The 17,500-nt window shown below is 35.9% G+C and overlaps 1 protein-coding gene across 1 annotated transcript in view; it reads right to left on the bottom strand.

Moving 5' to 3' along the window:
* LOC137624830 (uncharacterized) overlaps positions 1–17,500 on the bottom strand; it is a 262,657-nt gene that overhangs the window by 87,928 nt on the left and 157,229 nt on the right. The window contains 7 exon segments of the mRNA XM_068355781.1: positions 224–408; positions 1,816–1,998; positions 5,914–6,306; positions 6,658–7,021; positions 9,334–9,507; positions 12,532–12,663; positions 16,486–16,731. Coding sequence (XP_068211882.1) covers positions 224–408; positions 1,816–1,998; positions 5,914–6,306; positions 6,658–7,021; positions 9,334–9,507; positions 12,532–12,663; positions 16,486–16,731 — 1,677 coding nt within the window.

Here is a 17,500-nt window from a genome sequence, read left to right as displayed (position 1 = left end):
AACAGATATGTAAACAACAACATTATACAAATAATAATAATAATAACAATAATAATAATAATAATAATGATAACAATAATAATAATAATAACAATAATAATAATAATAATAATAATAATAATAATAATAATAAAATTAATGATAATAATAATAATAATAATAATAAAAATAATAAACAGATATGTAAACAACAACAAACAACATTACACAAAAATTCTCTCACCTCCTTTTGGAGTTTATGTTTCTCTGTTTGGGCCGCGCGGTGCTCCTCGAATCCTACGCTAGCGGCTGATCCTGCCTTGGCCTTCAGCTCCTCGTTCTTCTCCTTCTCCTTGGCCAGGTCCTTCTTGAGGGACTCGACCTTCTCCTCCAATCGACGGATATCGTCATCTTGCCCTCCGGCCTTTCCTGGAACGGAGATTCTGAATGTTTTTAATCCATTATGAAGGGGGATATAAATTCACTTTCTTTCTTCTAGTTTGTTTTGGCTGCATCTTCGCTCAGAGGGGACGCCTACGGTATGTTGCAATTCTCTAGGTTGATTTTGATTATAATTGGACAGAGGAAACGTTTGTGCTTTCAAAGAATTAATGGAATATAAAAAATAATGCCAGTTCTTGAAACGTGAAATTATGAAATGATTCATTAAAAAAAAAAGAAAAAAAAGAAAAAAAAAAAACAGTTGTATACAATAAATGTTCAGTAACTAAATCATTTATGTCTTTTAAGATTCAAGAATTTTGTGTTAAATACATTTTATATCATGAATAACCTATAAAATATCAATTTCAGTACATATTAAATTTATACATCTTTCACACTCATGTAAATCATATACAACAACAACAACAAATGCAGCCGTTTTTAGTCCACTGCAGGACAAACGCCTCAGATATGTCAATTCCTGTTTGAGACTTGGCCATTTTCTATCCCCACGCTGACCAATAAAGATTGGTGATGATGGGAGATTTTCGTCTGATCACCCACAGCAAACCAACATAGTATGGCTGGCACTGACTAGCACTGATTTTCTGATCATGGCGATACGCAAACCCTTTCACCAATATTGAATTCAATCTCACTAACAGTAAACCAACCTAGTATGTCTGGCCCTGACTATTACAGACTTGCTGATCATGACGATACGAAAACCCTTTCACCAAAATGGAATTCAATGTCACTAACAGCAAACCAACCTAGTATGGCTGGTCCTAACTAGTACAGACTTGCTGATCATAGCATTATGCAAACCCTTTCACCAAAATGGAATTCAATCTCACTGACAGGAAACCAACCTAGTATATCTTTCCCTAACTAGTACAGACTTGCTGATCATGGCGATACGCGAAACCTTTCACCAAAATAGAATTCAATCTCACTAACAGCAAACCAACCTAGTATATCTGGCCCTAACTAGTACAGACTTGCTGATCATGGCGACACGAAAACCCTTTCACCAAAATGGAATTTAGTCTCACTAACAGCAAACCAACCTAGTATATCTGGCCCTAACTAGTACAGATTTGCTGATCATGGCGATACACTAATTCACCAAAATGGAATTCAATGTCACGAACAGCAAACCAACCTAGTATGGCTGGCCCTAACTAGTACAGACTTGATGATCATGGCATTATGCAAACCCTTTCACCAAAATGGAACTCAATCTCACTAACAGCAAACCAACCTAGTATATCTGGCCCTAATTAGTACAGACTTGCTGATCATGGCGACACGCAAACCCTTTCACCAAAATGGAACTCAATCTTGAAGAAGGATGGAAGAAGAAGAAGGTAATCCTGTTAATTCACTTACTTCTGTTGGCAAGAGGTTTATCCAGCTTCTCCCTCTCCTCCTTCAGTTGTCGAGTCAGCTCATCGTTCCGCTCTCTCTCCCTCTCGAGCTTGTCCTCGAGGTCCCTCAGGTTCGTGAGGTCTTCGGAGGCAGGTCGTCCCTTCTTGGATTTCTCCGCGTCCATGAGTGCGACGTGTAACCTAGCTAAAAAGGTCAAGAAAGTCTGGCTCATTAAAAAGGTCAAGAAAGCCTGGCTCACTAAAAAGTTCAGGAAAGTCTAGCTCAATAAAGGTCAAGAGAGTCTGGCTAACTTAAAACGTCAAGAAAGTCTGGCTCACTGAAAAGGTCAAGAAAGTCTGTCTCACTAAATAGGTCAAGAAACCCTGACATAAAATAGATCAAGAAAGTCTGGCTCGCTAAAAATGTCAAGAAAGTCTAGTTCACTAAAAAGGTCAAGAGAATCTGGCTCACTAAAAAGATTAAGAAAGTCTGGCTAAATATAAAGCTTAATAAAGTGACTCATTACAAAGGTCAAGAAAGTCTGGCTCACTGAAAAGGTCAAGAAAATTTGGGTCACAAAAAGGTAAAGAAAGTCTGAGTCATTAAAAAGGTCAGGAAAGTCTGACTCACTAAAAAGGTCAAGAAAGTCTAGCTCACTAAAAAGGTCAAGGAAGTCTGGCTCACTAAAAGGGTCAAGGAAGCCTGGTTCACTAAAAAGGTCAAGAGTCTGGCTCACTATAAAGATCAAGAAAGTCTGACTTACAAAAAAGATTAAGAAAGTCTGGTTCACTAAAAAGGTCAAGAATGTCTAGCTCACTTAAGGTCAAGAAAGTCTGGCTCACTAAAAAGGTCAAGAAAGTCTGGCCCACTAAATACGTCAAGAAAATCTGACTTACAAAAAAGATCAAGAAAGTCTGGTTAACTAAAAAGGTCAAGAAAGTCTGGCTCACTAAAAAGATTAAGAAAGTCTGGTTCACTTAAAAGGTCAAGAAAGTCTGGCTCACTATATAGGTCAAGAAAGCCTGACATAAAATAAAGATCAAGAAAGTCTGGCTCACTAAAAGGGTCAAGAAAGCCTGGCTCACTATAAAGGTCTTCTTAAGAAACGCTAGCTCGCTAAAAAGGTCAAAGAAAGTCTGGCTCACTAAATAGATCAAGAAAGTCTGACATACAATAAAGATCAAGAAAGTCTGGCTCACTAAAAGGGTCAAGAAAGCCTGGCTCACTATAAAGGTCTTCTTAAGAAACGCTAGCTCGCTAAAAAGGTCAAGAAAGTCTAGCTCACTAGGAATGTCGAGAAAGTCTAGCTCACTAATAAGATCAAGAAAGTCTGGCTCACTAAATAGTTCAAGAAAGTGTGGCTCACGTCCAATAAATTTACTGACAGGATCACTGAATACCAACGGGGACATTCACAGATGTACACAAGACGTCTCTGAATAAATGCCATTGGTACATATTAAAAGAAAAATAATCTAATTCCAAGAAAATGAAGCTTTGATTATATTTTCTTAATTATCTATTGTCAACGACTGGAAGACATTCTTGCGCAGCAGGAGATGTAATGATATATTTTAAAAAATGTGAATTTATTTCAAAAAAAGTTTTTGACACATTTTTATTAACATTTTACAAGGAATGGGGTCATAAAAGATCATTCCTGTGCAAATTCCTGATTTACTTATTAGTTTCATAATTATTTTCTACTGATTCTTTCATTATATATTTAGGAATGTTCCATGTGTGTATTGTAGAATAGTTTCCTTAATTATCAATTAAGAGAGATTTGGAAATAGAGACATTAAATCAAAGTTAAAGATGTGTAAAGAAATAACATATTTATACATATTTTGAAAAAATCAAGCTCTTAGCAAGTGAAAGAATGTGGTGTATATGTACAGTTAGACCCAGAAGTTCCTGATACACCTCGCTCCAAAGTGCACCCTTTCACACTCTTACCTCACAGTGAGTTCCTGTATTTAGCGGGGCTAAATACAGGAACTCACTTCGCAGTAAGGTTGTGACTGGGTGTAATTCCTTAGAATGAGGTGTACCAGGAATTTCTGTATCCAACTGTACATGCTAGTTGAAAAGATAACTAAACGAAGATTAAAACATATAGTTAAATGAAAACTAGAAAGATATTCATACTTGAAAAATATATTTTGTTATGATTCCAATAATCAAAAACTTTTTTTCAGCTTAGAACAGTTTGAGCTATTTTCAAAATACAACTGTCTTAAAAAAATCTAGGAAAGCTTTATGTAGATTATAAACTTTTACAGAATTTTAATTGTTAAAAAGTATTATCAATTAAGATTATACTTTAGTGAAGTAATTTATTAAAAAAAATCACTTCAGAAAAAAAATTGTCAGTCATATAAAAAAATCAACTCATCAAAACATAACTAAACTATAACTAAAGAAACAAATCCAAAAAAAACTCTTCTACTCTCTGTGATGCCAGCTGTATATTTCAATATTTTTCAGATTAATATTTGCCATTAATCTTATTCCAAAAGGCCAAAGATATTTATTTTGAATGACGAAAAACTGGGTTTTGTTTGAAACTAAAAAGATTTGTGAATCAAAAATATTCGTCTGATGGGTTTTTCTATTTCAATATTTTTCAGATTAATATTTGCCATTAATCGTATTCCAAAAGGCCAAAGATATTTATTTTCAATGATGAAAAACTGTTTTTTTGAAACTAAAAAGATTCGTGAATCAAAGACGTCCGTCTGGTGATTTTTTAAAGCTGCCATTAACCGTATTCCAAAAGGCCTAAGACATTTATTTTCAATGATGAAAAACTGGATTTTGCTTGATACTAAAATGATCCATGAATCAAAAGTATTCGTCTGATGGGTTTTTCTATTTTAATATTTTTCAGATTAACATTTGCCATTAATCGTATTCCAAAAGGCCAAAGATATTTGTTTTCAATGATGAAAAACTGGGTTTTCTTTGATACTAAAATGATGCATGAATCAAAAATTTTCATCTGATGGGTTTTTCTAGCATAGCATGTACAGGATTTCCTATTGCCAATGCATCATAAACACAATTAATCTTCTTGTTCATTCAATTTAGATATCTATGCAATAGTAAGATAAAACTACGAGAAATAAACATAGTATGATCCAAAGGGGAGTTAAATTTACCAAAGGAAAGAAACCTTCAAGAAAACTGCAAATTAAATTGAAAAATACAGTAAATGGGAAGAAGAACACGAAGGAAATCACATGCTATTTCTCTCTAGTGACAAAATATGTGACATATACAGAGGTTCCAGAAGGCCATGCAGAGAAGACTCAAAGGAAAAAAGGGTAAATCTCTGGAATTAGGAGAAAATAAAGTCTAGGGGGAAAAAACCGTCTTATGGGTCGAATTTCCTTACGTGTAGAGTATATCTTAAGAGTCATTGTCCAAAACAATCAAATATTGATATGTAGTTTTGCTGAGAATGTAATGAATGATATATAACTACTTCTAATCTTATTAATTTTCACTAGTGAATTCGCCACAAATGTTTTGGTTTCAACGCGGATTCAAATTGTAAAAAGTTATACTATATCATCCAAAATTTAAAAAAAGGTAAAAAAGCCACATATCAATTTATTGGCTATACTTCCCAAATGCACTTGAAGCGTCTAAGTTGAAACAGAGCAGTGAATATGTAACTATCAGATATAAATATTTGGACACTAAGACCATATGACACCCTGCCATGAAAATCAAGAAACTAATAAAAGTGTCTGAAAACGCTTCATCATATTCTCCTATTTCGTAATGCACTTAGCCCAGTTTGCCTTTGTTTATGATTGTTTCGTGTGAGTGTTTTAAAGCAATCCAGGTTAGAGCTCTTTTGCGTTGCCTTCTGGCCATATGTCGCATATGGAGAGACGTCGCGGTGGTAGCCAAGGCACACAGCCATGCCGGAAAGCCCGATGCCGCAGTTCGTCAGCGAAGCGGGCCAAAAATACAGTATATAAGCAAGTTTACAATACAGTAGCAGTGGTCAGCTTCCTTCTCTTAGCTGACTTGCCTCTCTACGGTCACTCCATGATAGTAGCTTTTATTTTGGTTTTTGCACTACCGCTAGACCAATCGACTTACCGCATTCGTCATTCAGTTCATCGACCATGTCTTTCAGAACGGATTTGGGAGTGAAATCAGATATTTTGGAGAGCTTGCTACGCTGTTCTCCTGCTGCTCTCATATCTTTGACCTTTCCTTCCTTCTCTTTGTGGGCCTTGATCTGGTCTGCGAGCTTACAGCGTTCCATTTCAAGGTCGCGCACTTTGCGCTTCTGCAGCCTCAAGTCCGCCTCCTTGCTCTCGACTCTCTCCTTCAGAAATTTGTTTTGGACGAGGAGATCTTCCCTCTCCGTGAAAAGCAAATGGCACATTTCGCCATCAACTGCACTGTTGGAGTCCCTCTTACCCTTAGACATTTCATCCAGGACTTGCTTCTCGGTCTCAAGGAATTTTAGCTTGACATTGAGAGTGGCTGTTGGCAAAGGAGGAGGAGGGTACTGTTATGGAATGGAGGGAAAATCTTAATATAGGGTTCCTTTGTAAAAGCAGAGTGGAGGAAGCCGTTACTAACAGCAACAAATATTTCTAAAAAGGGGGCTGGGGAAGGTAAAACCATTAGAGTGAATTAATAATGCTAGCCTCCAGTTGTATTGGCCTTCAGTGTAGAAAATCTTTAACTTGATTAGTTGTCTGGATAATTAACAGACTGATTATAGGCAATTTTTCACCCTCTTCCTAGGAGGGCATAGTAAGGCTAGAGGGTAGGGATTAGGGGCTGGGTGAATAAATAATTTCACTCAAGGAATCCTGGAGCTCCACTTACCACATTCACTCTCGAGCTCGTCCACCCACTTAATAAGAGTGGACTTGGGTGTGAGGTCTTTGGGCTTCTTGGGTGTGCGGTCTCTATAGGCTGAGGCATTTTTCATGTCTTCGCATTCTTTGGTCACCTTGTCACACATCCCCTGGAGTTCTTTGAGCTTATCTTTAAGATCAGTAATTTCTTTTTCTTTCTCAGTCAAATCCTTTTGCAGGCCGTCCAGGCCAATGTCGTTGGAGCCCTTCGCCTTACCGTCTATGTTGTTTCCAGCGACGCTACTGGAGGATGCATTCAGCTGGGCATTCTTCAGTTTCTCGTTACTCTCCTTCAGCTTTTTCTCCAGGCGTTTGACCTTGTCCTCCATAACCTGGGAGAAATCGTAGTTTATTCACGTAGCGTTGATATGATGTAAAATAAATGAGAAAAATAACACCATCAATGGTAGTTGGTATAACTGTACCTGTGCACCATTAATAAATCCCTATTTTACCAACCCTCCATAAGAAATGACACCGTATCCTTGGTTATAACACCATCAAGGGTAATTGAAATAAATTTACCTGTGCAGCATTAACAGATCCCTCTTTTACCACCCTTCCATAAGAAAGAACACAGTATTCTTGGTTGGGTTAAGGTGAAACAGGAGTTGTCGGTGATTACAAGGGAAGGTGCACAGGTAAAGATTTACCTAGGAGTTCAAGGCTGCCGTCCAAATAAAAGATCTGTAAGGATGCATTATGGCTGGTTTATAAATCTTACTGGTTTAGTAAAAAAATGATAATGAAAATATATACTTCAATTTCAGTAATGATTAATTTTACAGCCAAATTTTTTTCTCAAGTCAAGTCAAATGTCTCCTTCATGATAATTCTAACCAAACCTAAACTTTTAGTGCTCCTTTTATATCTAAACTTATAATGTAATGAATGTTAACCATAACCTTTGCAAGTGTTATAACATTTTCATTTGTTATTCCTTTGCTTGTGGTTTAAAAAAATTCACATACTCAAAAAAACAAAATACAAATTTTTACTTGTCTGAAATATAAATCCAGTACATAAACGTATAATCCATAAGAAAATTATTTCATGGCATTATTTTAGAGTCTTGCTCAACTTGTGATTCTATATTATTTTTATTTAAATAAGCATCGCGCAAACATTATTCAAAAGCAGCAACGGCACAACCAACACTGCTATTAACAGATATAAGAAACTAATTTCAAATTATCACGGTATTAAACACAATAGTATGCCCTAATGAACTCAATTATTTCAAGAGTATGCCCTAATGAACTCAATTATTTCAAGAGTATCCAGTAATTTGGCATAAGGTAAAGTGTTTTGGTGAATTGAGTAATGCAATATATTATCATGGAGAAAAAGATTTGAAAAGATTCTGTGTAAAAACAATGATTGAATGCCACTTTTTCGTCTTGTAACTCCCCGCCCCATTACCAAGAAAATGGGAGCAAAGACATGTGATATATATTATAAATAATAATGATACTTTAATCGTGACTCACACAGATGACACGCACTGCACATCAATGTACCACTTGCCATAACAGAGGAGCAATGAGACATTGTTCATTTGCGAGCGAAGGGAGCCACAGCGGACGTTTGCGAGCGAAGGGGGCCACAGCGTACGTTTGTAAGCTAGGGTTAGGCAAGCTTATGTACCGCTTGCCAGAACAGAGGAGCAATGAGATAATGTTTATTTGCTTGCGAAGCGAGACACAGCGGACGTTTGTAAGCTAGGGGAGATAATGTTTATTTGCGTGCGAAGCGAGCCACTGTGGATGTTTGTAAGCCAGGGCTAGGCCAGCTCCTGTACTGTATGTTTGCATTAAAAATCATGAGGATGCTGGCCAGTTTTACATTTTCCTTCATCTCAACAGCATGTTTATACAGTGAATATTTTAAAGTCCTCTTCTACACGAATCAACAGTGAGAAGGTGGCGGCCAATCACGATAGGAGAACAAGAGACAGGACTATGCTTTGATGAGGCCCTCTTATTTATTATATTTTTATAATAATATGTCTCTTACAGGGTTTCACTTGGACACAGGTGTTTTGACTTTATCATTACGGTGTTTACATATTTTTACTGAAGGGTCATGAAATAACTAGGCTACATAATGCCTCACAATAATACAAAGTCATTTACGAGGCCCACCTATGGAAAGAGTTTCGTAACAATCCTTACTCAACTTTTTAACTTAATCATATTATTAAACAGACAATCCTAACAGAGGACATAACATAAGGTAAAAATTTCGTAAAAAAACTCACTCAGTTTTTTAACTTAATCCTATTAGTAAACAGATAATCCTAACACTGAGACATGAACTAATGATAAAAAATTCGTAAAAATCCTCAATCAACTTTTTAACTTGATCCTATTATTAAACAGACAATCGTAAAAATCCTCACTCACTTTTTAACTTGATTGTTATTAAACAAACAGATAATCCTAACAGAGAACAATACCTATGGTAAAGGTTAGGTAAAAATCCTCATTTAACTTTTTAACTTGATCCTGTTATTAAACAGACAATCTTGAAAAAGGTCATAACCTTAGCTTAAAGTTTAAAAAATCCTCACTTAACTTTTTTAACTTAATCCTATTATTAAACAGAGAATCCTATCAGTAGGATACGAACTCCTAGAACCAACCTGTTTCTCGATGTAACTGCTTTCACCTCCACTCATTGGCAGACGTTTAACAGCCTTCAGCTGCAGTCTCTTGTTCTCGTCCTGAAGCTTTTCGTTTTCCTGTTCCATTTCGTTGACCTTTGCCCTCAGGAGCTCAGCTTCCTTCTCGAGTCTCTGGGAGTCGCTGATGTCGCCCTGGAGGGTAGAATAGTTCACTGAATGTCATTGGCAGGACCAATAGATGGCGGAGATTGTGGGTAATTCAATTTAGGAAGATTCTACCTCGTGATTTGTGGAAATGTTTGTAAATTTAGGAATATTTATGCAACAGTTTTGGGTAGATGATTACTAAGTTTCAAACATTCGTATTATTGTGTTAGACATTTATGAAACTTGATGAACATTTCAGTCCAAAATGGGAGGGATTTCTAAAAGTTTCAAACATTCGTATTATTGTGTTAGACAATTATGAAACTAAATGAACATTTCAGTCCAAAATGGGAGGGATTTCTAAGTTTCAAACATTCGTATTATTGTGTTAGACATTTATGAAACTTCATGAACATTTCAGTAAAAAATGGGAGGGATTTCTAAAAGTTTCAAACATTCGTATTATTGTGTTAGACATTTATGAAACTTGATGAACATTTCAGTCCAAAATGGGAGGGATTTCTAAGTTTCAAACATTCGTATTATTGTGTTAGACATTTATGAAACTTCATGAACATTTCAGTCCAAAATGGGAGGGATTTCTAAAAGTTTCAAACATTCGTATTATTGTGTTAGACATTTATGAAACTTCATGAACATTTCAGTCCAAAATGGGAGGGATTTCTAAGTTTCAAACATTCGTATTATTGTGTTAGACATTTATGAAACTTGATGAACATTTCAGTCCAAAATGGGAGGGATTTCTAAAAGTTTCAAACATTCGTATTATTGTGTTAGACATTTATGAAACTTCATGAACATTTCAGTCCAAAATGGGAGGGATTTCTAAGTTTCAAACATTCGTATTATTGTGTTAGACATTTATGAAACTTGATGAACATTTCAGTCCAAAATGGGAGGGATTTCTAAGTTTCAAACATTCGTATTATTGTGTTAGACATTTATGAAACTTGATGAACATTTCAGTCCAAAATGGGAGGGATTTCTAAAAGTTTCAAACATTTGTGTTAAACATTTATCAAACTAGATGAATATTTTAGTCGAAAATGGGAGGGAAAATAAAACACATTCGGGTCTATGGCCGAAACTTTCCAATATTACAATAAAAAAATGAACTTTAGACATAATGTGAACATTATCACAATTACGAGATAAGTGATACAATAATATTTTGTCCATTTCTCTTTTAAATTTAATACATAAATAACTAAAATGTAGTGTTATGGATGATTTATAAAAGTTTACAACATTCATATAATTGTGTTAGATATTTATGAAACTAGATGAACATTTTAGTCCAAGGGTGGGAAAATAAGCATATTCGGGTTTATGGCAGAAACAGTCCAATATTAAAATAAGAATAAGTAAGGAACTTTAGACATAACGTGGCAATTATTACAATTGCGAGATAAGTGATATAATAACATTTTGTTCATTTTTCTTATAAAATTTAATACATACGCATAATAAATTATCACACAAAACAAATTTGCCGTCATTGCCACAACTATGCACAATCATTACAAGAAGACTATTGTCAAGTAGTCTTCTCTTTCCATTGACTGACTGTGGTAATATATGTTCAATGTAGTTTTACATTTATGCTCTTATGTACGTTGTGTTTCTCTGCTTGCATTTACCAGCTTATTATGTTGCTATTTGTGTGTCTTCGCGCATATTATTGCTTGTGGATGTCCCTGTGTTGTCTGGCCCTTACTTTGATGTATTTGTTTGTTATTGTGCATGTAAAGCAGTGCGTGTTGTAATAGTGACTGTTTCTATAATTTCAGGAAGTGACTCCAGTTTTTGTGTGCAATAAAACCTATAACCTATAACCTATAACCTATGACAGGTTTTTCATTTTTACAACACTGACTAAATCCTCTATCATCAAAGTATAGCCCGTTCCTTGTGATGCGCAGTGCGTATCTAACTAAGGCAAGTGACCCCTGCTGGTCACTACTAATTACAGTAAAATCAACCGCCAGGCATCAGGATTAAAAGTCGAAGAGAGTTTGTCTATTGCAGTGGTTCCCAAACTGGGGGAAATTTGAAGCTTCCAGGGGGGGAATAATTACACTACCTACTAACTAAAACAAGCGGAAAATGTCCACATAGTACGTGTGGCAATTTGTTGTTAGCCATTCAATTGTGATATGATCATATCATTTCTCACTGACATGATATTCAAGGGGAGAATTGCAATATCATGCCCATTTCTGAGGCAGGCGAGTGGGCATGAGGGCTGGGCGGGGCATGAAGGGGGAAATTTGGATGGTTGAACTGGGTGCAGGGGGGAAATGACAGAAAAAAGGTTGGGAACCACTGTTCTATTGCCTTAAACCCAATCCGTCAAAAGGTGTAAGAGGAGATGGGATTGTCAAGATTAACCTTAATTATACCATGAAAATAAATAATTTGTTACTTTCCATAGCATTTCCAACAACAAAAATAAACTATAGTAGAAATCTGCAATTGATATTTTTCATATTACAATGTTTAAAGGCCGCTCATGAATGGCAGAGGCAAGGGACATTGACAATGCACTAGAGACTGACCATATATACATATGATGAACGACCAAGCCCCCTCTCCACCCAAGCTAGGATTAGGGAGGGCCAGGCAATGGCTGCTGATAAATCAGCAGATATACCTATAGGCTACCCCAAAACCCCCCTTATTTAACTCACAAGGATGGTGAGATTGCAGCGACCAAAGAAACTAAAGAGCTTAAGCGGAACTATAGTCCATTTCTTTTATCGAGGCCGATTTGCACCGACTCGCAGCGGTGCCCTTTTAGCTCGGAAAAGTTTCCTGATCGCTGATTGGTTAGAATTATCTCGTCCAACCAATCAGCGATCAGGAAACTTTTCCGAGCTAAAAGGGCACCGCTGCGAGTCGGTGAAAATCTGCCTCGCTAAACGAAATTGACTATAGAAAAGCAGTCTGGCGTTCACCACTCAGGGACGTTACCACATCGGCCACCACAACCAGGGTATTGCGGGAAGGTATTTTAAGAGGAATTAACTATTATCTATTTTAACTGACCTTCTTCGTTCTGAGATCAGCTGAGCTCAGCACGCCTTTAATCTCTCTCTGCAATCTCTCGTTTTCTGATTCCAGATCTTCGACCTTCCTTCTTAGAACAGCCGCCTCTTGCTCGTTCAATTCTAACTGGATCTGGAAAGACTGGAAGGTGAGAATACGCACACAGACACACACGCATATTTCTTTTTTTTCTCTCTCTCTCTCTCTCTCTCTCTCTCTCTCTCTCTCTCTCTCTCTCTCTCTCTCTCTCTCTCTCTCTCTCTCTCTTTGAACAAAAAAAGGGTAAAGAAGGACACACACACGCATATTCTCTCTCTCTCTCTCTCTCTCTCTCTCTCTCTCTCTCTCTCTCTCTCTCTCTCTCTCTCTCTCTCTCTCTCAGAACAAAAAGAACGATTTCATTGAGTTAAGCATTCAAAACATTACAAAGCTCTCTCTCTCTCTCTCTCTCTCTCTCTCTCTCTCTCTCTCTCCTCCCTAAAACGATTTCATTGAGTCAAGCATTTAAAACATTACAAAGCTCTCTCTCTCTCTCTCTCTCTCTCTCTCTCTCTCTCTCTCTCTCTCTCTCCCCAAAACGATTTCATTGAGTCAAGCATTTAAAACACTACAAAGCTCTCTCTCTCTCTCTCTCTCTCTCTCTCTCTCTCTCTCTCTCTCTCTCTCTCTCTCTCTCTCTCTCCCTAAAACGATTTAATTGAGTCAAGCATTTAAAACATTACAAAGCTCTCTCTCTCTCTCTCTCTCCTCTCTCTCTCTCTCTCTCTCTCTCTCTCTCTCTCTCCCCAGAACGATTTCATTGAGTCAAGCATTTAAAACATTACGAAGCTCTCTCTCTCTCTCTCTCTCTCTCTCTCTCTCTCTCTCTCTCTCTCTCTCTCTCTCTCTCTCTCTCTCTAAAGTAATTAGAGGTTATAGATGATCCACGTTGCAGATAATAAATATATGAGAAACTATCATTGCAAAATATGAACGTCAAAGCAAATTAAATATGATGATGAACGGTTACATTTTAAAGGTGAATTTAATTAAGAGAAAGAAGCCGGAGTGCAAAATAAACAAAATATTTTTTCAAATAGAAATTGAATTAAGAAAAATCTTTATTCAAAGAGTGACAGTTTTTAGATTTCATTCTAATGGAAATAAAACACAGTGGCCTGATGGGGGGGGGGGGGGGGTATTGGAAGTGATATAGCTTACTTAAGGGATATTATTATTATTATTATTATTATTACTATTATAAATTATTATTATTATTATTATTACCATTATTATTATCATTATTATTAGCTAAGCTACAACCCTACATGGAAATGAAGACTGCTATAAGCCCCAAAGAATCCAACAGGGAAAAGTAGCCCAGTGAAGAAAAGAAGGAAATAAATAAACTATTTGAGAAGTAATGAATAATGAATATAAAATATTTGAAGGTCAGCAACAACGGTATAATAGATCTGTCATATATAAACAATTCTTCTTCACTCGAGGGGTTAACTGCTGCACTGTAATTGTTCAATAGCTACTTTCCTCTTGGTAAGGATAGAAGAGACTCTTTAGGTCTTTTAGGAGAAGGACACTCCAAAATCAAACCATTGTTTTCTGGTCTTGGATAGTGCCATAGCCTCTGTACCATGGTCTTCCACTGTCTTGGGGTAGAGTTCTCTTGCTTGAGGGTACACTCGGGCACACTATTCTATCATAATTCTCTTCCTCTTGATTTTTTTTTATGTTTTTATGGTGTATATAGGAAATATTTATTTCAATGATGTTACTGTTCTTAAAAATTTTTATTTTAATTACCTGTTTTAGTTTTCTTATTTCCTTTCCCCACTGGGCTATTTCCCTGTTGGAGCCCTCAGCATTATAGCATGCTGCTTTTCCAACTAGGGTTATAGCTTAGCAAGTAATAATAATTATATGGAAAGAAACTATGTCAGCCTATTCAACAAGTTTCAACCTCTGAAGTTCCATTGATTCAATTACCTGATTAGGAAGATCATTCCACAATCATTAAAATTTTTTTTTAACTTAAACAGGACGAACATCATAGATTTATTCCAAGTGGAAAATTATTCTCTTATTATTGACCAAGCTGACATGAGTCTTTTTATACTGTATATATATGACATATCTGTTTTTGACGTTGTTAATAGTTTATATAGGACATATCTGTTTTGACGTTGTTACTGTTTTTAGAATGATTTATTGTTAATTTATTCTCATCATTTATTTATTTCCTTATTTCCTTTCCTCACTGAGCTATTTTTCCCTATTGGAGCCCTTGGGCTTATAGCATCTTGCTTTTCCAATTAGGGTTGCAGCTTGGCTAGTAATAATAATAATAATAATAATAATAATAATAATAATAATAATAATAATATCTGTTTTGACGTTGTTACTGTTTTTTAGAATGATTTATTGTTAATTTATTCTCATCATTTATTTATTTCCTTATTTCCTTTCCATACTGAGCTATTTTTCCCTATTGGAGCCCCTGGGCTTATAGCATCTTGCTTTTCCAATTAGGGTTGTAGCTTGGCTAATAACAATAATAATAATAATAATAATAATAATAATAATAATAATAATAATATCTGTTTTGACGTTGTTACTGTTTTTTAGAATGATTTATTGTTAATTTATTCTCATCATTTATTTATTTCCTTATTTCCTTTCCATACTGAGCTATTTTTCCCTACTGGAGCCCCTGGGCTTATAGCATCTTGCTTTTCCAATTAGGGTTGTAGCTTGGCTAATAATAATAATAATAATAATAATAATAATAATAATAATAATAATAACTTGCAACAACCTAAGTCTTTAGTAGTGACAGAGGTTTCAGATCGAATTTTTATGGTAATTGAATACAACACTTGGTGTGGGGAAAGTGATATTTCTTGGCTTAAGGTACATTAAGCTAAAAAGAAAAGGCCACCTCAAAAGTTTTAGAACTTACAGTCCTTATTTTAACTAAAACAGAAAAACAAAAAAAATTTGTACCTCAAGAGGTAGTTACGGACTTATTGTTAAGAAAACTTCAACTCTTGAAAAAAACAATTTCTTGAAAGGGAAAAAAAATTTCTAGGTTTATTTTAGGAGAAAAATTATATTCTAATAGAACTTTGAACGAACCTTCAGTTCAGTTGAAATTGTGGACCTATTGTTAAGAAAACTTTAACTCTTGAAAAAAAAAATTTAACTTGAAAGGGAAAAAAATTCCTAGATCTATTTTAGGAGAAAAATCATATTCTAATAGAACTTGCAACGAACATTCAGTTCCAATGGAGAAGTTATGGACCTATCGTTAAGTGAATTTTAACTCTTGAAAAAAAATTTAACTTGAAAGGGAAAAAAATCGTAGATTTATTTTAGGAGAAACATTATATTCTAATAGAACTTGCAACCAACCTTCAGTTCAGTTGGAGAAGTTATGGACCTATTGTTAATAAAACTTCAACTCTTGAAAAAAAATTTTAACTTGAAAGGGAAAAGTATTCCTAGATTTATTTTAGGAGAAAAATTATATTCTAATAGAACTTGTAACCAACCATCAATTCCGTTGGAGAAGTAGTTATGGATCTATTGCTAAGAAAATTTTAACTTTTGAAAAGAAGTGTTCAACTCGCACGGAAAACAAATCCTAGATTTATTCTAAAGGAAAAATTATCCTCTAACTTGCAACGAACCTTCAACCCTATTGGAGAAGAAGTTATGGACCTATAGTTAATAAAATTTCAAGTCTAAAAAAGACATTTAACTTGAACAGGAAAAAATCCTAGATTTGTTCTAAGGGAGAAAGGATCCACTTAATTGCAAAGAATCTTCAGTCCCATTGGAGAAGAAGTTATGGACCTATTGTTCATAAAATCTTAACTCAAAAAAAAAAAAAAAAAAAGAAGAAAAATTCCTAGATTTATTCTAAAGGGAAAAATGAAACTCTAACTTGCAACGAACCTTCAATTCCGTAGGATCTAAGTCTTCAGTAATGCCTTCATCTGGTTCCTTCACCGGAGGCTTTTCCGTAGATCCCTGGCGACTCAACTGACCTCTCTCGACGGAACTGGCCCTTTCCAGAGACCCTGAACGCTCCAGCGACCTCTGTCTGTCGGCCTTGGCCTTGTTGCTCATCTTCTTCAGCTGGAGGGCCAACGTTTCGTTCTCCTCCTCGAACCTCGAGAGTTTCTTACGGAGGTTCTTAGTCTGAGAGGAGATTCTAGAGGTTAGGTTCTATTACCTGGAAGTTGCTGGAGTGATAACAGCTCCCCTTGCCTATTCAAACATAAACTGGCCTTTTCTAAAATCCCAATATATACTCCCAATTCTCACTCAATCTTCTATATTGAACATCCAATTGTCCCTTTATGAGGCCACAAGATCTACCTCGCCCTTTTGAACTGTCCTGTACTAACCCAAGACAGGACCCTCGTTTTTTTATAGTCTGTTACAATAATATCACAATTGAAGAAATAACAAATAATTTTCACATTTACCACTAAAAGAAAAAAGGTGCTTAGGACACTGTTTTTGGATAAAAGTTTCATAGGCCCTTCCTCTTGGAAAACAAGTTGCACAAGTCCCTGATCTTGGAAAAAAAGTTGCATAGCCCCCTGCCCTTAGAAAAAAAGTTGCATAGGCCCCTGCCCTTGGAAAAAGAAAGTTGCACAGGCCCCTGCCCTTGGAAAAAAAAAAAGTTATATTGGCCACTGCTCTTAGAAAAAAGTTGAATAGACCCCTGCTCTTGGAAAAAAGTTACATAGGCCTTTTGCTCTGGAAAAAAAATCATGTTGCATAGGCCTCTACTTTTGGAAGAAAAAGTTGCACAGGCCTTGCTCTTGCAAAAAAGATTGCATAGGGCCTTTTTCTTGGACAAATAAGTTACAAAGGCCCCTGCTCTTCGTGAGCACCTTGTCTTCAGCCTACCCAGCCTAATGGATAATGCGGGCCCACTTTTGAAACATAACCTCCCTTT

Source organism: Palaemon carinicauda, chromosome 31 (genome assembly GCF_036898095.1).
Source record: "Palaemon carinicauda isolate YSFRI2023 chromosome 31, ASM3689809v2, whole genome shotgun sequence".
Classification (NCBI taxonomy): Eukaryota; Metazoa; Arthropoda; class Malacostraca; order Decapoda; family Palaemonidae; genus Palaemon; species Palaemon carinicauda.
This window is presented reverse-complemented; position numbering and strand designations above follow the sequence as displayed.